The sequence below is a fragment of the Symsagittifera roscoffensis genome, chromosome 2, assembly GCF_963678635.1.
Source record: "Symsagittifera roscoffensis chromosome 2, txSymRosc1.1, whole genome shotgun sequence".
NCBI classification, from domain to species: domain Eukaryota; kingdom Metazoa; phylum Xenacoelomorpha; order Acoela; family Convolutidae; genus Symsagittifera; species Symsagittifera roscoffensis.
Window position 1 is genome coordinate 63,479,779 of NC_087063.1, and position 23,150 is coordinate 63,502,928.

Here is a 23,150-nt window from a genome sequence, read left to right on the forward strand (position 1 = left end):
CTTAACCGTTGCTCCCTTTTTTCGGCCTCTCGTGTCATTCGTGACAAGTTTCTGGCCGAACCATCATTCGTTCTGTTTCAAGCGCTTCTCGCTTTGACTGGCATCCTGTTTGTTGCGAAGTATCTCCTCTCGCAAGCCTTCATTTTCAATTTTGTCCGCTCTCTTTAAATAACTCATTCTGTTGGAAATCTGTTCCTATGGCTCGCCTAGTTTATCAATGATTTTAGTCAGGGCGTCTTCCACTGATACCCCGTCGTCGACAAATGGGGTCACTAGTGGTGGCGTCACCTTGTTTGTGACAGACATTTTGGTGCTAGATGAAACTCGTGCCGGTTCTCTTTGTCTTAGTGGTCCACCGTAATCCACCTTTAACTCTCTCAGTGTAGTCCCTGGTCTAGTGATCGTGGCATTAGTCGCTTCAGCCTGTGTGACAAAATTGGGTGTTGTCAGAAAATCATTCGAGCCCTGCATCAAATTCGAAACCGTGTTAACCGCTCTGACGGTACCAAGCTGATCGGAGGAGCCACCATCCATATTGAAAGCAACTCGCCTTCATGGGTTGAACGGTTAAAGCTTATTTGGGATCCAAATTTATCAACTCCTTCCTTATCATCACCCTCTTCCTGAATATCGATCTCGTCGCCAGTTCCTGCTTCCATGGTAAATGGGAAGAAATTCCCGAGAGTATTTTTCACTCGTGCCGTCTTCCCTGATTTCCCTTGCATCATGAAATGGTCAGTAGGTGAGCCCTCCGCCGCAGGTTTTTCAATAGAAATGTCGGACAGTTCCGACATTTTTTCTCGATCGAGTGTCCCGGTCGAAGTAGCAAAGTCCTGTCCCGGTTCTACTGAAGTAAATTCAATTGCTAGTTGCTTTGTCCCGTTCCTCTAGGTTCCTTGTTCCGCTGGATCCTCCTTTTGAGGTTCTGAGCAAGTATCAGAGTGTTCATTAAGGATGAAAATTTGTCCGGAAAGTCGGATTAAGAAGAAAAAATAGACAAGACATTGCCTGGGGAGTCAAGTCGCAAACACCAGAGCCATGGAATTTTTTCCCTGGAAACATGATTCTCTCTATACTGGTAGCTTGGAAGCAAGGTGGATTGAACAGCGAGAAACATCAAACCCTGGCCAAGACAAATATTATTTGGAGGGAGCTGGAATTTTTCGCTGTATCCAAACATCCGACTAGATTGTTCCCACAGGCTACGGTTGTCCGCACAAATCTGGAACCTCTGTAACCAGAGGCAGCAGCACTGATGAAAATAACGTGCATCAAAATAACGGACAATGGCCAATTAAAAAAATAATTAGCGGGCAGCTGAATGTAATGAAAACGGATCTAAAAGCAAGATATCGATTATCAGATCTTCTAAGAGCTCAAAAGATTGAAAGAATGGCGAATGTTTTGAGGAATTAGATGACACTAAAGCAGCCGGCAAAAGTGACTTAAAAGACAGTAACAAACTTCTAGAGCAGTTTTCTGTAAAAAAGAAGACTTGCTGTAATTGAACAATGATGGGATAGTAGGAAAAGAAAGTTCTGTTCAAATAAAATTTGATAGCCTTGCCGCAACTATAGCAGTCAGAATTGCTGCTTAACTCACGTGATTAAATGGACCATCAAGGCGTTGACAAGGCTGAAACCGGAAAACAAAGGCATTTCAAAAAACTTGGACTGAAGAAAGCCAGTGAAAAGTGACGGTCCGCATGCCTATCGTGTCAACATTCGAAAGACCCAAGAAAAATGAGCTTTCCATTGCAATCGATAGAAGAACCCAGATTCATTGAGGTAGTGCAAATTGAGCATCAAAAAACTGGTAAGATGGCCACGGGCTTGTTCAACCAGGTGCTGATGGCTATTAATCATTTCACAAAATATGCAGAGCCAAACCCTTGCATAACAGCATCGGCGGAAGAAATGTTGAAGAACCATCTCATAAAAATTTGGTTTACCAGACATGATTTCCGGATAACATTTCAGTCAGGCAAGGATAAAACGTTCGTTGGAAGCTCACCAAAGAACTGATGAGGAGGCCGCAAGTGGCACAGACTCACTTTACCGTTTATCACAACTTTTACAAATGAGCGGCCTAGTAGAGAGGCATAATCGCCCATTTGTCTCCATGCTGAGATTTTGGTGTTCAAAGTATACGAGCGAATGGTAAAACTCGTGTAGTGGATGCTTACAAAACTACGGAGCACTCCGTTTTTGAGATCTACATATGAATGATGCCTCCCGGACATGAAAAAGCACTTCTTTTCAAGGAGTTTTATCCTGAGTGAGAAGAAAAAACACAATTCTGCGACCTACGTGCACGAAGTCACCAAACGTTTACAAGAAATGAACAATCTATGCGGAAAAAACACGCAGCAGGCACATGTGAGACAAAGAGGAGGTTTAAATCCATAAAACAACCGCCGATGCAAAGTTGATCGCCCCGAAAAGAAAAGACAAAAGCTGCAGAACAGGCGTGGTGAGTTAGGACCGATGTGGTATAACTCATAGAGTAATTTCGGATAGGGTACACCGTCTGCTCGTCACGCTATCTTATTTTCGGCCGGATAGATTCGTGCAACTTCTTAGTCTAATACCGATCCTAATCTTACTGTTATACTTTCTAGTCTCAGGGTGTTTAACTAGTCTCTGCTAGGCTCAATAGATCTAGGGTATACTGGTTTGTTGCGGCCGCTGAAGTTCTCTTGGAGAGACAACTAATTTCTAAGTTAAATTCAAATCTCTCTGGTGCTGAAGTTACAAGTAATTTCAGCACTTACAAATAAGTGGGTTGTTAGTTAGATGGATCATGATTGGCTAATCTTAAATATTTTACAGTGGTAAATATCCAATTTATCCAAACATAAAATATAGTTTAGATCAGGTTCCACCCATCCGGGTTTTACAGAGTTTTTAGAATTATCTTTCTGCAATTCAAAGGATGGATGATGAACGTTGGTACTTGGCGAACATCATGTTCTTGTCCGGTTCCTCTTGTTAAGGAAGTTCCAGGACGCTGGAGTTTGGGACATCAATCGTTGTGTCGTCTTGTGACAGCGACTGTGTTCCCCAATGAAATCATTCTGATTTCAAAATGGTTTGCTATGACGGGTTTTTCTGTATTATGTAGAGAACTTGTTTTGTGTTCAACCTCGTCTGGGAATGGCGTGGAGATCGTGTGTGGAAGGGATGCCTCGTAACTCGGATCTGTACGTATACTTGAACATCGAGGTGGTCATTGGTCTAGTTCAATGAAGTCCTTTTCTGCGAAGTCAAGTCGTACTCTAAATCCTTTGAGTTGTGATTGTGGACGGCATATCGGTTGTGGTTAGCCATTCTTGTTCGAGTGTGATGGGATCATTTTGTCTTTGGATGTTCATCTTTGTTGTTGTGTGTTGATCTATATACTGCAAGGTATGATTTACATTTTATAAAATCTTATTAGTTCGGTTTTTTAATCATGAATTTAGTTAGTTGTTTTCACAAAAGCGTTTTGTTTTAGTTCAGTTATTTTGAAGAGTTACTCACCCTTGAGTACCTCTTATTAAAAATAGAAGTGTGGTCACAAAGCGTGGATGTAGCGCGGTGGGTTAGGCCGGCTATAGAGCATGCCCAGGACGTCCTCTCTGGTGGGTTAGGCCAGGAGTGGGAGCATGATTTCGTGCGGTTTCTTTGAGAGGTCCTGTTATGTGATAACGTTTTATGCTGGGTTTATGTTGGTTTTTCTTATGTTTCTTTGGTTGTGTCCTTTTTTCAAAAATCAAATTAATTTTGTTATGGGTTTGTCTTGCGACTTTTTTGTGTTTTATTATTTCTTTTTTAGACTTTATAATAGTCTTCAAAAGAATAAATTATCCAGTTTTAAACTGGGTTAATCCGGTTTGGGTACCGTTGGTTTTCTTTTCTTAGTCATGCTGTTATTTTAAGATTTGTGGTGTTTAGTAAGCTGCGTTGGTTAGTTTGATTTAGTATATAATTCCTTTCCAACCGGGTTAAAGGAAAGTTTGAAACTTGTTATCGTGTGTTAGAGTTGTTGAGTGTGAAAACTTGAAACCTAAAATCATTATTTAAACAACTCTTCGTGGGCGAGCTGTGCGAGTTTGGATAGAATTCTTGTGCGAGTCAATGAAAATATCAAAAGGTTAGTACTGCATTTTCATTTTATCAATTTATTACATAGAATTTCAAATTTACTGCTTATTTTGAGGGAAAATTAAAGTTTCAAATTTTCATCGTAATTAAATTTACTGCTTTATGGGGAAACAATTTATAAATTAATTTACTACATTTGGTATGAATTTTATTATATTATCTTGTGCAAAATATTAATGAAGTTTAGAAGAATTTTAACAAGTTTATTTTTTATTTTTCTTTTCTGTTTTTTGCAGATGATCGTGGTATGAAGACTAGAAATGAAAAAGAAACTTGAATAAAGAATGGCTAGTACTAATTTAAATTTATTAGTTAAGAATATTTTTAAATTAAACTTACCTGTTATTCGTCTGGGAAAAAGCCGTGGGGGAAGATGTCGTGTATCATGTCCGATGTTGTTAGTAATTTTGCTAGTATGCGAATGATGTTTTTAGTTTGGAGCAGTGGCCAAAGCAATTGAAGTGCTTTAATGGTTTTTAGTTCTTCGGTGCCTACTGCAAACTCATAAGGTGTGTTTTGAATGAGGTTATATATTTTGTGATTATATTTAGTATTGTGAATAAATTCTAATATTGGGATTTCTATAGGCTGGATAAATTCATCTGGAATAAGAAAGGGTCTGGATTCTTCGGCGTTAAAGGTCTTCGTGATGGGACAAAATAAATACATTTGTGTTACTGGGTCATAATTGCGGAGGATGCCGTGAAGGTTAGTATCCTTGATGCAATAAGTGAAATTAAGAAAAAATGGTGAAGTGTACTTTGAGTTAAGAAACTGAAAACGATGGTGTGGTTGTCTTGATGGAGTATGTAAATCAAAATGATTTTGTATGAAGCGATAATATGTGTAAGTGTGCGTTTGCTTAGTGCGTAACATAATGTCGTGTGAACAGTGCAAATCGCGTTCATGTGGTGCAAGGAAGTGAAAGGTTAGTGAAAATATTTGAAATTTGTCTTTGAAACTTTCGTAAGCTTGAATATCATTTAGTGCTTCAGAAATGATGTGATCATATTTTCTATCAAAAATATTAAGTGTGAATACATATGACGTTTTGATGAAAAATTTTTCTGTTAGTTGTGGGTTAGCGAAGCGGTCGTCATCTAGAAATTGGTCTTGATTAGTTCGGATGATATTATGGTCGTAATATTCTATTGTAAATTCGTTAGCTCGAGGTGCAGTGAATGTTTTTAGTAATTTTTTATATCCTACATAAGTAAAGTGTCTAGGTGTTAGTGTTGCGGTGAGTCTATATAGCATATCTTTATTCATTTCTATATCATTATGAGTACTAGATAGTGGCAGGCAAAGGGGATTAGTAAAATGGTAATATGCTGTCCAGTGAAGTGTGGGCATTAAAACATGTTCGTCTACAAAACTACGTGTGTCGTTAGTGTCGTTAGGTGTGTTTAATGTATATTGTGGGAATGAGGGTAAGGTGATTGCTAGAAAATCTTTCGTGTTTTTGTGTTGCGGGTGATTAATATATTCGCAGGCTGTTCCTGGTTTGGTCGGGAATGGATGGTTCGGGAATTTCCTTTTAAAAGTGCGATAAGCTCGGTTAGTGCTATTAGATGTTTCGGTGGATGTGGATGATTGTGCTAATGATGCAGTGTAAGCTGAGGAGGGTGTAGGAGTAGGTGGGTTTGAGGATTCTATTATGGATGAAGTTTGATGTATGGTGAGGGTGTTAGGGTGTAATAACTGTTGTTGTAGGGTGATAAAATTATCGAGTTCCTGGGAGATTTGGGGGGTATCTGGAGAATTATTAGATGATCGGTCGGAATGAAATGGAGAATAGGTTGGGGTTACTTGCGAAGCATAAGAAGGAGTGGAAACGGATGGGAGTGAATTATTTGGTGGGATTGTTTGAAAAGGGGGTTTTGAAAAAATTGAGGAGTTGGTATGAAAATTGTTGGATGGAGATGGTTCGGAGTCTGCAAATTCGTCAGGGGGTCTATATTAGAGTTATTAAGTTGTGAAATGGAGTATAAAATTGAAATATCTGAGTTAGTATCCGAATTCATGCTTGATGATATATTAATAGTTGGAAAATCGGGTGGTGGGAAAGCAAAAAGTGGGATTATTGGGATTGGAGTGTGGAGGTTGGTTGGATGGGAATTTGAGCGGTGTAGGGATCCAAGTTGTCGGCTCATCGTGGGCTAAAAAAATGATTATTTTGAGACCGAAAAGCGGTTGTATGGGGTTGTTCTACAATTTGTTCATATGTATTATCATCTTGTGAATGATGTGTTATTATATGTTGTATGGGACTTTGTGATATATTTGGTCTGAAATTTGGGTTATGTGTTATTGCTAGGTTTCGGAAATTACGTGGGACTAAGGATAATGGATGGTTATGTGGTAGGGGTGGCAACTATGGTGCGGTAGGTGTTACTTCTATGTTATTATGTTCTTCGTCGTACGTGTTCTGTCTTGTCGCCATTTTTGTATTATATTCTTTTATTTGTGCGTCTAGAAGAATTTTGTTTATTGATGAAGAAAAAATTCCAAAAAATCTTGCAAAAAGTATGCGTGCTACACTTGCGTGTCTATTTACTTGTGTGTGTATAGCGCATGTGTTATAGATTCTTTTTAAAAGTGAAAAAAGAAATCCTATAAAGTTGAACCTTGCGTATAAGATAGTTAATTTTTCTAAGATGTAATAGGGCCATCCTAGAAAATCGAGAATTTCATTTTTTAGGGTAACAAAGCTAAAAAATATTTGTAGGTGAAATATCTTGTGGTCTGTATTTTTCACCGTTTAGATATATATAATCTTTAATGTCTTTAAAATATCCGCTATAATCTTGTGTATAAATATCTGCAAATCCTGCGGTTTCAGCAAGTTTTCGTAAATTTTGATCAATTGATTGTCTTTGTATAGTGTCCATTTGTGTTAATAATTCTTGGAATTGTTGTGTTCTAATGTGGTGTTGGATATCTGATTTTGAATATATTTCAATTGATTGTAAATCAATATTTGGATTACGAGCAATAGCTCTGATGCTTTCGGGTGAAAATTTTTTGAGTGATTGCATTAGCGTAGGGTATGGAGTAAGAATATAATATTTATCTTCATCAGGGTTCAATTGTACTACATTGTGGCTATTTTCTGATCCACATGGGACTGCGGTATCCCAAAAATATGTTCGTCTTGAAAGTCTCTCAACAAAATGTACCTTACTTTTATAAAATATAGGGATTCTTTTATAGCAGCGTTTATCTTCAAAAACATATAGTGGTGATACTTTTTTAGTACAAGTATAAAACCATAAAATGTTTCCTTTGTAGTCTAGAAAATTTGATCTATTTCCTGACAATAAATATCCTGCGTAGGGTATTTTTAATACTGCTAGTGCGAGTGATTGTAGGATTTGTGTCCTTTGTAATTCGCATAGTTGGTGAAGTGTTTCTAATTCGCAGAGTGACATTTCTAGAAAAATTCGACTAATCGTGTAGTCTAACTTCATATCTAAGTGAATATCATAGTGGATATTACCAAAATAAGTGTTATTCATTAGTGATAGTTCTTGTAATCGTGTACTTCTAGTGTCATGTGGCTTTAGTTTTCCACCAGGTTGACCATTGCTTTTTTTAAAATTAACTGGTATACATGATGTTCCTTCGTGTAGAGGGTGACCTGTGGCATAAGGGTCAAATTTTATTTTTCCAGTGGTCATGTCGAAACCTTTTTCGTATTCAACTAGTATTTCAGTATATTGTGTTTTGTAAAGTGGGTTTCTATATTTGCATGCGATTTCTGTTTCTTGATATATTTGGAAACGTGTTAATTTATTTTCTATATTATGGATATTTCGAAAATCAGTACTTTGTTTTCGTGATGGATGGACTAGTTCATATGGAATTGATTCTATAAAATATTTTTCGTGAAATTTTGCCATTCGAGCGTGTATTTTTGCTACTTGAAATGTTGTGCATGTATCTTCGGGAAACCAAACAATTGTTGCTTGTGTCCGTGTTGTAGGATCACAATAACCTTGATCGTTTTTACAAGGTAATCTAATTCCTTGATAGATCATTGTGTTGTCGGATAAATCTCGTGTGAGTTGTATTTTTTCGAGTTGTATTTCCAATCGAAAAACATTATTTCTTGATATCCTTTATTTTTTGTGTCTGCTTTGCAGTTTGATGGATTATTTATTCCAATGTGTGGTATCCAGTGCTTATCGTGTATATCATAAGTTAATCTTCCGTGTGCGCCGTTGTATGGGTATTTTTCATCTAGTTTTATATGTCCTTGATATCTTTCAAGTTCTGCTTGATGTACAGAATCGGCAAAGACTTGAAAATATACTAGTTTTCTGTCGGTGTTTTTATTTCTTGTGATATTTAGTCTGAGTAGCTCATTTTTACAATCATCGGGATTTAGATGTAGAAGTCGTTCTATATTACTTTGGTAGAATGATTCGTGGTCAAGTCGGTTTTTATTTATAGCCTGTGACTGTTGTTGCTCGGGCTTTTGAATACAGTGTCGCTATTACATTTGTAGTTTCTATAGCTTGTGGTTCTGTTTCGCATTGTGATACTTGATTTATTGCATATTTGTGTAGTGTTTTTTGTTCATTTTCTTCACAATCGTAGTGTGTTACTAATAAGTCCTGGGGTCCTGTGCGGGGAGAAAGATTTGTGTTTTGATAGGAAAATATTGGAAAAAAGATTTGTTGAAATATCAATATTTTTAGAATATACATGTGTATGATAATCCTGAGTATGGGTTATAATATGTGATGTAACCAAATGTCTTTTTGGTATATCTGGCGTACTTATATATTACTTCAGTTGTTATAAATGGTGGTGGTAGCGATTGAGCTGTTATATTGGGTGGGTTTAATGGGTAAGGATGTTGAACAATGTTATTAAGTTTAATTGTGATTTCGAATTTTAATTGTAGACTATTTTGTTGGAGTATTTGGATGTTATGGTCACGAATGTCTTCGTGGATGTCTTGTCTATATTGTAGTCTATTGAGTGCCCAATTGTGGAGTCGGTTACTTTCTGAGTGTTGTCCAAATAATGGTGGGGGTGCTGTGAACGTGTTCCAATCTAATCTTAAAGGGATATTTGTTGATGATTGTTCTCGATATCTGGCGTCGAGGTTATTTGGAAAATTTAGGGGGAAAGTCGTCGGTGAAATCTGGCTTATTGATGGTTTTGATGGTAGTGATAATGTTTCTGGTAGTGATGATAATGTTGTTGTATCCGTAGAAATATCTATTGGGTCATTTATTTAATTTGGTTCACCTTGTGTGAATGAGTGTGTTGTCCAATATGGTAGTCGTGATGTTTGGTTGGGGGGGGGGGGTTAAAGGGATTGTCACGTATTTGTTCAGATGTTGGTGTTGAACCTAAGTAATCTGAGGGTATACTTGAGGTGCTACGTTGTGAAAGAAGTGTAGGGGTTTCCGGTAATGTGTTATTTGGGTTTTCTGGAGTAATTGGTGATGGGGATTGGGGTATATCAAAATGAACTCGGGGGGTTTGAAAATTTCTATTTCGTCGTGGATGTATAATTTGTCTATTTATTTCAACTGTATTTTGGTTTTGACTAATGTTTCTTATTCTACTTAATTCTTGTGGTAATGTTGGGTACAAGTTATATGTTGGTTCACTTAGGGGTGCCTGTCGCTGAACTGGTTCTAATGGTTCAGATAAGCGAGCGTGTCGTTCTTCAGAAGTGTATGGGTTATCTTGGAAAGAAATTCGTGTAGATGTTTGGGGATTTTGGGTAGTTGTAGCTATTGTCGGGTTTTCTTGGGATGATGTCGGTGAAGACTGACTGTGTGATTGTTGGTTAGCAATTTTTGAAAGTATTCTGATTGATTTTTCCTAGTGAAAAAATTTATGTTTATTGTAGTATTCTTCAAGGAAAAGAATTAAGAGGATTGTTGCTAAGGCGAATGTGATTATTGCCTTTTTTTATACATTTGCACATTGTCAATATTAGGGATGATAAAAATGTTATAAAAATTACAAATAGTAAAAAAATATCTGTTCTACTGAAAATTGTTCGTATCATTTAAATAAACTTTGGGTTATCCTACCTGTGAATATGGTTAATGATTTGGGAAAGTTGGAGATATATTTCAAAAAATGTTGCAAAAAATGATAAAAAATATTATAAAAGCTTCAAAGGTATCAAAGAGAAATATGAATAAAAGTTTAAGTATTGTGAAAAAGTTTATGAAATTGTTGAAAATTGTATTTTTAAAGATATTGACTGATCGAGAGAAGAGCATTTAAGAATTGATTTCTTGGTCGAATATTTTTTGTTGTTTGGGGCGATTTTCAAGTGTGGTCGAGTTATTTATTGTTTTTTTTGACAAGTGGGTTGAGTTTTGTGAAAAGTTGTTGGGGGCTAATTTTATGGTTTTCGGGAGGTCTTCTTTGCTTTATTTTTATTTGTCAGGTGATCTGAGGGATTTTTGAGATTTTTGTACTTTTGGCTAGGTTAATACGGTCGTATTTTTACTTTAGGTTAATTTATCATTTTTGGTTGGGGGGTTTTTGAGGTCTAAATTGGGAAAATATTGTTGATCTTTGCGGTATTAGATAAGGGAGGGTTATGATCTTATGCTGGTATTTGTTTTAGTTGTCAAGTCTGAGTGGTTTGCTTATTTTTGACCTGGAGGTTGTAAAGTTATAGTTATAGATATGCCTGGAGTTTAATATCTTTCGTCTAATTGGATGGTGTTATAGTTATAGAAGGTGACGGATTGAATGAATCCTATTGGCTAAATTTGAACTAGAATTGTTGCGCTTTTGTCAGCATGTTATTTTGAAAAATGGAGATTCAATATGATTGAGAGATGCGAGGATTTTAAGATAAAAGTTGTTTTTGAAATTCAACTTTCTTTAATATTTTAGATTGTGTCTCACTGGTCGCACCAGATGAGTTAGGACCGATGGGGTATAACTCATAGAGTAAATTCGGATAGGGTACACCGTCTGCTCGTCACGCTATCTTATTTTCGGCCGGATAGATTCGTGCAACTTCTTAGTCTAATACCGATCCTAATCTTACTCTTATACTTTCTAGTCTCAGGGTGTTTAACTAGTCTCTGCTAGGCTCAATAGATCTAGGTATCCTGATTTGTTGCGGCCGCTGAAGTTCTCTTGGAGAGACAACTAATTTCTAAGTTAAATTCAAATCTCTCTGGTGCTGAAATTACAAGTAATTTCAGCACTTACAAATAAGTGGGTTGTTGGTTAGATGGATCATGATTGGTTAATATTAAATACTTTACAGTGGTAAAATATCCAATTTATCCAAGCATAAAATATAGTTTAGATCAGGTTCCAGTGGTTCATTTCTGATCAACATAAGGCACCAAGGTCGCCAATTTTATCGATAAAGTACGGGGTGTGCTGGTCATTAAATTAATATTAAACAATGCAATGCTTCGTCGACAGATTAGTGCACTCGAGCACACAAGCACTGAAATGACTATTCAATGATGAATCTTGTTGACGAAAACAAGAATGATTATTACCTGCCCTTGAACTTACAATTGAATAAAAGAATTAACATCGTCGATGAAACTCATTTTACGCTGAAGAGGATTGGAACGAAGTTGAACAACCTGAAAAAGGGATAAAACTGCATTTTCCCAAGGTCATCGCAATTAGACAGAACAAAAGGGGACAAGGAAGCCAAAAAGTACAGTGACAATTTTATCGTGGACAAAATTGAACTCACCGACATGATAGAATCAGTGGCCATGCTAGAAAAGATGATGGTCTTGCACGAAATCGACCTAGTTGACGACAGGGAGACTCACTGCATTGAATATCGATCAGAGTGAGAAATGGAGCTCAAACCGGAAGTAGAACAAAATTAGCAAAACAACTAAAAAGCCTTAAAAAAAGAGTTGCTCCATGATCTCCCTATTGAACCACCGAAGGAGACAATTCTAACAATTAAAGAAAAGAACCTCGAATTGACGATTTATGAAAGGCCACTGAATCGAATTGGATCGCTCCATATGTAACCCTTATGAGTACTTGAATCCATACTCGATCTGCTAGGTCATAGGCGATCGACGGAGACGTCGATGGATTTTTTCGTCCGGAGTGTGGGATAAGACTCACCCAAGTAAAAAAAAAAGCAACAAAAATCAAAGTTGACGAGAGACGGAGAATTTGAGACATTAAAAGATAACCGGAAAAAAATGCATACTGGCGGATTTTCGAATCGTACTTCCCAAAACGCTATTCAAATATCATCACAGTTACTGTCATTGACTTTAAATTGGCGGAACGCACATGCGCCATCGCGTTAGCCATCGACGCGACCTTTGAGATGGCGATGGCGGCCTATTTCAGGATGGTGTATAAAACTACCGAATTTCCTGGGAACCAGAGACTAGAAGAGATGATAGCGCTGCCCCTGCTGCATTTCAAATACCGGGCTCATAGTTGTGTGTTTAATAAGCAAGTCCATTGATAAGCAAAAAGTATAACTTGAGTTTAGTGGACACTAAATCAACTTAACAGATATTTTTTTATTTAACAGAGGAGTCCCCTCACTCTCTTTACCTGTTTATGACTAAAATAGGGGAGAACCACCCATGAGAACTGTATGATTTAATTCACCTGATTGTTTTTGGAGGTGGACATCGAAGTATACTTACACAAAATGTACAGTTTGAGTATATGCTAGCTCATAAATTTAAATCGAAAATTAGGTTTTAAATGTAGGACTTAGGTATTAGAAAGGGAATTTGTTATGATTCTTTTTCAAATTTTTTGAGATTCTTCATTAACTAGATTCGAACTTCAAAAAACTTTAAGCTGTTATAATATTTAATTGCTCTATTTTAAATTTTGTTTCTACCTTTTCTTTTTACTTTTTTGAAAACTTTCGAGTATGTTTTAATCAGTTTTTGTTGAGAAAAACCAGAATATTGTTGGGACACGTGACTTTCTGACAAGCTTTAGGTTCAGTGCCTAATGAAAAAAAAATTGCTTGCATTGCAAAATGTGGCAGTTTATAGCTTCTTTCTTGAACAGCTTTTAAATTGCAGCAGATTTTAGTAGAATCAAAAGTAGCAATCACAGTGCATAAAAGCATAAAAACCTTAGGACCGCAGTTTTCTTTTGTTGAACTGATTGAAGCGAAGCTGCTTTTAAAAAACCAAGCAAAAACTGCACTATCCGAAAATGCGCGAAGAATTTCTGCAAAATAATGCAAATAAAATAATGTCGAGATTAAAACAGAACAGAAATTGAACACAACATTTGAATACAAACATGGCCGACTTCCTTTTGAAAAAGGCGAACTCGTTTTATAACACACGAATGTGTTTGTGTAGACATGCATTCCAAAAAGTTTTACCAGCTTTTGCCCCAAGGTCTTCAAGAGTAACAATTCTTTGCATTCGACAGGTTTTCGAGCAAAAAGGATACTTTCGAAAAGAAGATGAATCATAAAAAACTGAAAACTATCGCAAAATAGTTTTTTTTTATTGAACCTCGAATTAACAATTTAGGAAAGGCCACTGAATCGAATTGGATCGCTCCATTTGTTTCCCCTATGAATACTTGAATCCCTACTCTATCTGCTAGGTCATAGGCGATCGACGGATACGTCGATGGATGTTAACGTCCAGAGTGTAGGATACGACTCACCCATTTAAAAAAACTAGCAGCAAAAATCAAAGTTGACGAGAGACGGAGAACTTAGAGACAGAAAAAGATAACCGGAAAAAAATGGCATATTAGCGGATTTTCAAATCTTACTTCACAAAAGGCTATTCAAATAACATCAAAGTTACCGTCATTGACTTTAAATTGACGTTACGCACGTGCGCCATCGCGTTAGCCTTCGACGCGACCTTTGAGACGGCGATGGCGGCCCATTTTAAGATGGTGTATAAAACTACCGAACTTCTGGGGAATCAGACACCAGGTGAGATGATAGCGATGCCCCTGCTGCATTTTAAACACCGGGCATATAGTTTTGTGTTTACTAAGCAAGTCCCTTGATAAGCAACAAGTATAACTTGAGTTTAGTGAACACTAAATCGACTCACAGATTTTTTTTTGGTTAACAGAGGGGTCCCTCACTCTATTTTTTATGACTAAAATAGGGGAGCACCACAATGAGAACTGTATGATTTAATTCACGTGATTGTTTTTGGAGGTAGACATCGAAGTATACTTACACAAAATGTACTGTTTGATTAAATGCTAGCTCATAAGTTTAAATCGAAAACTAGTTTTCAAATCTAGGACTTAGGTATTAGAAAAAAAATTTGTTATGTATCTTTTTCAAAATTTTTGAGATTCTTCATTAACTAGATTCGAACTTCAAAAAACTTTTAGCTATTATAATATTTAATTGCTCAATTTTCAGTTTTGTTTCTACCATTTTTTTAAAAACTTTTTTGAAAATTTTCGGGTATGTTTTAATCAATTTTTGTTGAGAAAAACCAGTATATTGTTGGGACACGTGACTTTCTGACAAGCTGTAAGTTCAGTGCCTAATGAAAAAAATATACAACAAAAAGTTTGCTTGCATTTCAAAATGTGGCAGTTTATAGCTTCTTTCTTGAACAGCTTTTGACTTCCAGCAGATTTTAATAGAATCAAAAGGAGCAATCACAGTGCACATAAGCATAATAACCTTAGGACACCAGTTTTCTTCTAAAAAAAGTTTCATTTGTTGAATTGATTGAAGCGAAGCTGCTTTTAAATAACCCAAGCAAAAACTGCAGTATGCGAAAATGCGCGAAGAATTTCTACAAATTAATGTAAATAAAATAATGTCGGGATTGAAACAGAATAGAAAGTGAACACAAAATTTGAATACAAACTTGGCCGATTTCCTTTTGAAAAAGGCGAACTCGTTTTATAACACACGATTTAGTTTGTGTAGACATGCATTCCAAACAGTTATACCAGCTCTTGCCCCAAGGTTTTCAAGAGTAACATAACAATTCTTTGTATTCGACAGGTTTTCGAGCAAAAATGATACTTTCGAAAAGAAGATGAACAATTTATCATAAAAAACTGAAAACTTTCGCAACATAGTTTTTTTATTGAACCTCGAATTAACTATTTAGGAAAGGCCACTGAATCGAATTGGATCGCTGCATTTGTATCCCCTATGAGTACTTGAATTCCTACCCTATCTGCTAGATCATAGGCGATCGACGGATACTTCGATGGATATTTACGTCCGGAGTGTAGGATAAGACTCACCCAAGTGAAAAAACTAGCAACAAAATCAATGTTGACGAGAGACGGAGAATTTAGAGACAGAAAAAGATAACCGGAAAAAAATGGCATATTAGCGGATTTTCGAATCTTACTTCACAAAAGGCTATTCAAATAACATCACAGTTACCGTCATTGACTTTAAATTGACGGTACGCACGTGCGCCATCGCGTTAGCCTTCGACGCGACCTTTGAGACGGCGATGGCGGCCTAATTTAAGATGGTGTATAAAACTACCGAACTTCTGGGGAATCAGACACCAGGTGAGATGATAGCGATGCCCCTGCTGCATTTCAATCACCGGGCATATAGTTTTGTGTTTACTAAGCAAGTCCATTGATAAGCAACAAGTATAACTTGAGTTTAGTGAACACTAAATCGACTCACAGATTTTTTTTTGGTTGACAGAGGGGTCCCTCACTCTATTTTTTATGACTAAAATAGGGGAGCACCACAATGAGAACTGTATGATTTAATTCACGTGATTGTTTTTGGAGGTAGACATCGAAGTATACTTACACAAAATGTACTGTTTGAGTAAATGCTAGCTCATAAGTTTAAATCGAAAACTAGTTTTCAAATCTAGGACTTAGGTATTAGAAAAGGAATTCGTTATGAATCTTTTTCAAAATTTTTGAGATTCTTCATTAACTAGATTCGAACTTCAAAAAACTTTTTGCTATTATAATATTTAATTGCTCAATTTTCAATTTTATTTCTACCATTTTTTTAAAAACTTTTTTGAAAACTTTCGGGTATGTTTTAATCAATTTTTGTTGAGAAAAACCAGTATATTGTTGGGACACGTGACTTTCTGACAAGCTGTAAGTTCAGTGCCTAATGAAAAAAATATACAAACAAAAAGTTTGCTTGCATTTCGAAATGTGGCAGTTTATAGCTTCTTTCTTGAACAGCTTTTGACTTCCAGCAGATTTTAATAGAATCAAAAGGAGCAATCACAGTGCACATAAGCATAATAACCTTAGGACACCAGTTTTCTTCCAAAAAAAAATTTCATTTGTTGAATTGATTGAAGCGAAGCTGCATTTAAATAACCCAAGCAAAAACTGCAGTATGCGAAAATGCGCAAAGAAATTCTACAAATTAATGTAAATAAAATAATGTCGGGATTGAAACAGAATAGAAATTGAACACAAAATTTGAATACAAACTTGGCCGATTTCCTTTTGAAAAAGGCGAACTCGTTTTATAACACACGATTTGGTTTGTGTAGACATGCATTCCAAACAGTTATACCAGCTCTTGCCCCAAGGTTTTCAAGAGTAACATAACAATTCTTTGTATTCGACAGGTTTTCGAGCAAAAATGATACTTTCGAAAAGAAGATGAACTATTTATCATAAAAAACTGAAAACTTTCGCAACATAGTTTTTTTTTATTGAACCTCGAATTAACAATTTAGGAAAGGCCACTGAATCGAATTGGATCGCTGCATTTGTATCCCCTATGAGTACTTGAATTCCTACCCTATCTGCTAGGTCATAGGCGATCGACGGATACGTCGATGGATATTTACGTCCGGAGTGTAGGATAAGACTCACCCAAGTAAAAAAACTAGCAACAAAAATCAAAGTTGACGAGAGACGGAGAATTTGAGACATTAAAAGATAACCGGAAAAAAATGCATACTGGCGGATTTTCGAATCGTACTTCCCAAAACGCTATTCAAATATCATCACAGTTACTGTCATTGACTTTAAATTGGCGGAACGCACATGCGCCATCGCGTTAGCCTTCGACGCGACCTTTGAGACGGCGATGGCGGCCTCTTTTAGGATGGTGTATAAAACTACCGAACTTCTGGGGAATCAGACACCAGGTGAGATGATAGCGATGCCCCTGCTGCATTTCAAACACCGCGCATTTAATTGTGTGTTTACTAAGCAAGTCCATTGATAAGCAACAAATAACTTGAGTTTAGTGGACACTAAATCGACTCACAGATATTTTTTTTAGTTAACAGAGGAGTCCCCTCACTCATTTTGCCCGTTTATGACTAAAATAGTGGAGAACCACCGATGAGAACTCTATGATTTAATTCACGTGATTGTTTTTGGAGGTAAACATCGAAGTATACTTACACAAAATGTACTGTTTCAGTAAATGCTAGCTCATAAGTTCAAATCGAAAACTAGGTTTTAAATGTAGGACTTAGGTATTAGAAAAGGCATTTGTTATGATTTTTTTCTAATTTTGAGATTCTTCATTAACTAGATTCGAACTTTTAGCTATTATAATAATTTTAGCTATTATAATAGTTAATTGCTCAAATTTAAATTTTGTTTCTACCATTTCTTTTTACTTTTTTGAAAATTTTCGAGTATGTTTTAATCAGTTTTTGTTGAGAAAAACCAGCATATTGTTGGGACACGTGACTTTCTGACACGCTGTAAGTTCAGTGCCTAATGAAAAAAAAAATGCAAACAAAAAGTTTGCTGGCATTTCGAAATGTGGCAGTTTATAGCTTCTTTCTTGAACAGCTTTTGAATTCCAGCAGATTTTAATAGAATCAAAAGTAGCTATCACAGTGCACATAAGCATAATAACCTTAGGACACCAGTTTTCTTCCAAAAAAAAATTTCATTTGTTGAATTGATTGAAGCGAAGCTGCATTTAAATAACCCAAGCAAAAACTGCAGTATGCGAAAATGCGCGAAGAAATTCTACAAATTATTGCAAATGAAATAATGTCGGGATTGAAACAGAACAGAAATTGAACACAAAATTTGAAGACAAACTTGGCCGACTTCCTTTTGAAAAAGGTGAACTCGTTTTATAACACACGAATTAGTTTGTGTAGACATGCATTCCAAACAGTTATACCAGCTCTTGCCCCAAGGTCTTCAAGAGTAACATAACAATTCTTATGTTTTCGAGCAAAAACAGGTTTTCGAGCAAAAATGATACTTTCGAAAAGAAGATGAACTATTTGTCATAAAAAACTGAAAACTTCCGCAAAATAGTTTTTGAATTGGTTTAAGATATTTTTGCCTCAAATTCAATTTTAATCGTGTAAAAACCTATGAAAAAGTTACCCAGTTTCGAGAAAAGGGCAGCTGAAGACTTCGATTTGGCATCAAGAGATGATAAAGGTGGGAACAGCAATTTAAAGTAAGACTTTATACAGTTTATTTTAGCCCAGCCATACATTGGGCCTTTCTTCCGGGGGAGAGTTGCCATCCATTTCACCGTAGCTGGTCCCACTTTGAATATTTCAGTTTTTAAACGTAAAAATCGTTCACCTCCTTTTGGAAATTAGCAAACTTGCTCGAAAGCCTTTCTAAGACGAAGACTGTTTCACTTGAAGTATTAGTGCTGGTATCCAAAAAGACGACCATTGATCGGTTTGCAGTCTCAAAATATTCCAAAATAAAGCACGCGCGTGGCTCCATATCTTTCAAGCATGATACTTATGACTATAATTCATTTAATGAGATTACTTTAAATGAGGTAATTAAAACTATTATAAGCTGTTGATGTTTTTCTCCAAAAAATACAAATATTTAATTTCAATTATCTCGAAAATGCAACTACACTCATTTTCGCCTCTTGTAAACAATAAAAACGTTTCAAGCCGCTGCTGATTTGTTAACCGAAACAGAAATTTCTTTGGCTGAGGTTTTGTTTCTTGTAGTACAAAAAATATTTAGGGCTGATCTTTTTGTTTGATCTTTCTTATAAAACCAGTTTTCTGAAAAACTCCATTGAAAATCTCTTTTGATCCAAAAGAATCTCTAAAAGAATCTCCAAAAGAAAAACTACAGTATTTACGATTTTGAAGTAACTCACTTTAGTACTTCTAAGTTGTTTGTGCATTTTTTTTCTAAGAGACCTCCCCAATCCTGTAAAATAGTTTCTTACAATGAAGATTAAACGAGCTACATTTTCGGGATCTTGTTAACTATCCCCCCCCCATTGCAATGGGGTGAGGGAATAGTTAAAATGTTCAAAATTCGTATATGCTTAACTGATCAGCTCTTTTTTATAGGGAGGGAGATTCGTTACAAGGTACCTCAGGGGGGGGGGGGGGCGGGGGGGGGGGGAGTTAACAAGATCCCATTTTCGATATCTGCATTTGAAAATGAAGCTTTGATGCTATTATTTCAAACAGAAATGATCGAAGGCTGAAACAATTATATAGATGACCAATCTTTCCATCGAATCAAGAAAGGGTAGCAAAGAGAAACGATGATGACACAGAAGCAAATCGGAGCTTCGCATCACATGCAAAACCATTGTTTGTAAGAAAAAATTAATTGCTTTGGAAATTCAGCTTGAAAACCCTGACTTTTTACCTTTACCGCGTTACCTGTAAACCAAATGGGAAGCAGCATGCAGGTTGAACAATAAGCAAGTTGATTTCTTGAATAATTGTAAAAGTTGTTAGAAGTTTTGTTTCCGATTACAAGACACTTGCTCTCGCAAGCGTAAGGACGGATATGAGATTATGGTAAACGCGTTGTAGAACTCGGTAAGATAAATTGACCATAATCAGAAGTTAAATTATCATTTCGTACACTAATATTTTACAAATTGATAAATTATTTTAACAATTACTCCAGTTCAGCTAGTTTTTCAGGTATGTAGGCTACCACCGTTTGGTCAGAGCTTGCAGTTACTAGAACGCCATTTCTGTAGTTCAAATCAGTGACTGACATGTTGTGATCGCTAAGAGTGCGAACAACCTCTCCGCCCACACATGGCTCGCTGATTTTCACTTTCTTGTCTCCCGATCCTGTTATTATTGCCCCTGAATCGTATTGAATACATGTTACATTGTGATCATGCATATTTTCCCATTTGTAAGAGACTGTACATGTTTTAGGATCGATGCAAAAGACCGTTCCATTTTTGCTGCTAGCAAGTAGAATCTCATCTTTACACGACATTGACAACACAATGTTTCTCAATTTGATTTGATTCACAAGACTATTTGTTCGCACGTCAAAACATTTTATAGTCGAATCTTCACTGCCTGAGAAGAGATAGTTGTGGCCATAAGTTTGCAGGCATAACACAGCCTTCCGGTGATCAGTCTTCGAGATAGTGGTTCCCGTTTCAGGCGATCGTGAGTCGAAACTTCCGATGATCCTGTTGAACAAACTGTAATACACAACATCTCGCCTCTCGCCTTTGTCAAACTGGGCCAAAGAGAGAACGGCATTTCCTAACTTGTGAGTCAGAAAACAATGGGTGGTTTCAATATTCCAGAACTTAACTGTGTTATCCCAAGAGGCCGAAACAAGCATCTCGTCTCTGTCATTCAAACCTTTCAAATTCCAAACCCATCCAGCATGTCCCAAGAACTTTCTAGAATTTGCCTCATTATAGAGATCCCATTGTACAATTTGACGATCCCTTCCTCCTGAAAAAGCGAAGCGAGACTCCGTTGAAAGCCATACTGAATCGATCTCTGAAAAATGAACGTCTTTGAAAGTTTTCGTAGTGTATTTGCCCTTTTTCCAAATTTGCGCATTCGATTCTTGACTGACTGAGGCTTTCTGCCAATAATGAACATCGCTGAAAGTTTCACTGTCTAACGGAAGCAAAGGATACGGCCTGTTGTATTCTTCTGCCAAACGACATCGCCAAACAATCGGGTCTTCGATAAGAGCCAGAAACTTCTTGCAAACAAGAGCAACGTTAAGCACCAAATCCTTGCAGGATATGTAATAGAAAATTCGATTCAAAATCGAAGTCGGCAAGCTTGTTATGTTGAGGTTCTTCGACGAAATATCTGCCACTTTTCGGTCGAAACTGTTAAGGTTAAAACTTACTTCACTGCCAAAAGAATGTAGTTGATTTTTGTATTGATAATCAGAGTTCAAGGCTTGTACGTTAGAAGTAGATTCGATCAGATTCTGCTCGTACATTTCTTGGTCGGTTTGCTTTGGTTCTTGATTTTCATATATCGATTCAATGAGCTCTTCGAGTAAACTTTGAACTGAGCCCGAATTAAAGATTTCATCACAAACTTCGCCTTCTATAGCTTCAGCCATGACTCAATGAGATAAATACAAATAAAGTGATTGCTAATATTCTACAAAATAAATTTACTTTAAATAACTCATAGGACTCTGAAATATTAAACGTAATTCAGTTGATTACACAAAACATTTTAAAATCAATCATTCATCCGGTGGTAAATACTTGCTCAAGACTTACTGTTTTGCAGGAAAGCCGAGGCTTTGCTCTCAATTAAAACATTGTCTTTCAAATTAATTATATCAATATCAATCATACAACAGTCATCATAAAATTCTCACTTCAGATCTATCAATGATAACACTAACGCACATCTCTTGGCCGGATGGATAACTCCATTCAAATGGTATCTAGGTAGTCCTTGATTTCAGAAGGGTCCAGTCGGCGGAAGCCAGACTCTTCTACAATTCCTATCTCAATGTTGTTCTGGTCCATCTGTCCGTCAAAGCTCTCCTTCAGAGTCAGAATAGCAGTGTGTATCGCATCTTCTAGTTCGAGGCCTTCTTTTGTGTCTTTGGGATATCTATTTCAATTTCAATAATTGAATGCTAATTTAGGCTAAAAGTAAGGACGAAACTCAAGTTGAAAAAGTAAACTAACCGCTTCTCGAGGAAAGCTCTGGAATTTAGGTGGTTCTTGCCTAGTGCCGTAGCTTTCCAGGCAAAATATGCTCCAGATGGATCACACTGGAAAATAACAGGCACCTTTTTACCATTGGTTCTGTCACGGTCATAGCCAGCTACAAGCAGAGACACACCAAAGGGTCTCACTCCGCTAAATACATAAATTCATAGATAAAATAATCTTTAGAAAACATATTTTCTCAACGAGAAAAAAATATCGTTAATTTGCTCAAGTTCACTAACCCGCTTTGAGTATATTCTTGCATTACTTCAGCAATGCGCATAACTAATTGCACTGTTGGAATCTCCTCTCCATACAGGAGCTCGTATGACACTGCTCTTTTGCGAGCTGCCTTAATCAAAACTCTGTAGTCGGGTCCCATGCCACTGTATACCATGCCAATTGACTTACTCAATTGCTCAACTTTGTACACTGAGTGCTCGTCATATAAGCACGATTTGAAATTTTTCTCAGTAGCGATTACAGCTCCGTTGCGTGCTAAGCAAAATAATTTTTTTTCCCGTACGATTATTGATATATATATACATGGTTTAACAGCCAGCTAAAGAGTTTAACCTAACCTTTAACCGCTACAGAAGGTGCTCCCGCGTTAACAGCAGCCAATGCGTACTCAATTTGAACCAACTTTCCTGATGGGCTAAAGCGATTGGTGATTACAAAATTAATACATGCATTTCTCAGAACTAAAGATGGATCACCTGTTAGCTATTACCTGAAAGTTGTTAGCGAGAAGCTGTATCGTTCACTCATTACTGCAATCTGAAAAAAAAAAATCATCAGTAGCTGTTTTTAATGCTCCGACGAACCAGATCGTTGCGCAGACAAATGTTTTGAATGATTTCCAAGCGTTTCACTTTTATTTGAGCTATGAAAAATTAAAGAAAGCCAACAAAGTTGGAAAAGTGTCAATGAACTCTTTGAACCTAAACTTTTTGACATTTTTGACACAGAGGCGAAGCAGAGCTTCGCACTGCTTTCGATGGACCTCAAACGTAGGAAATGAGGCTGGGTATTAAGCCGAAAACGAAACAGTAAACAGTAGTCATGAAAAATTTCAAGTTTCGAATCAAATTTTTTTTACAACCATCTCTCCAAAAACAGGCAAAAATCTTCGA

General features: G+C 36.6%; 2 protein-coding genes across 2 annotated transcripts; both read right to left on the minus strand.

Moving 5' to 3' along the window:
* Positions 1-19,880: 19,880 nt before the first annotated feature.
* On the minus strand, positions 19,881-21,493 carry LOC134839433 (F-box/WD repeat-containing protein 9-like). Its single transcript, XM_063854980.1, has one exon. It carries the CDS (start codon positions 21,402-21,404, stop codon positions 19,959-19,961), a length of 1,446 nt encoding a protein of 481 aa, XP_063711050.1. The 5' UTR covers positions 21,405-21,493; the 3' UTR covers positions 19,881-19,958.
* Positions 21,494-21,611: 118 nt separating this feature from the next.
* LOC134839382 (proteasome subunit alpha type-2-like) lies at positions 21,612-22,799 on the minus strand. The gene is made up of 5 exons (XM_063854912.1): positions 22,748-22,799; positions 22,596-22,672; positions 22,257-22,512; positions 21,991-22,164; positions 21,612-21,913 (listed from the first exon to the last, which is right to left on the minus strand). Exons 1-5 carry the CDS (start codon positions 22,783-22,785, stop codon positions 21,730-21,732), a joined length of 729 nt encoding a protein of 242 aa, XP_063710982.1. The 5' UTR covers positions 22,786-22,799; the 3' UTR covers positions 21,612-21,729.
* Between the last annotated feature and the right edge of the window lie 351 nt (positions 22,800-23,150).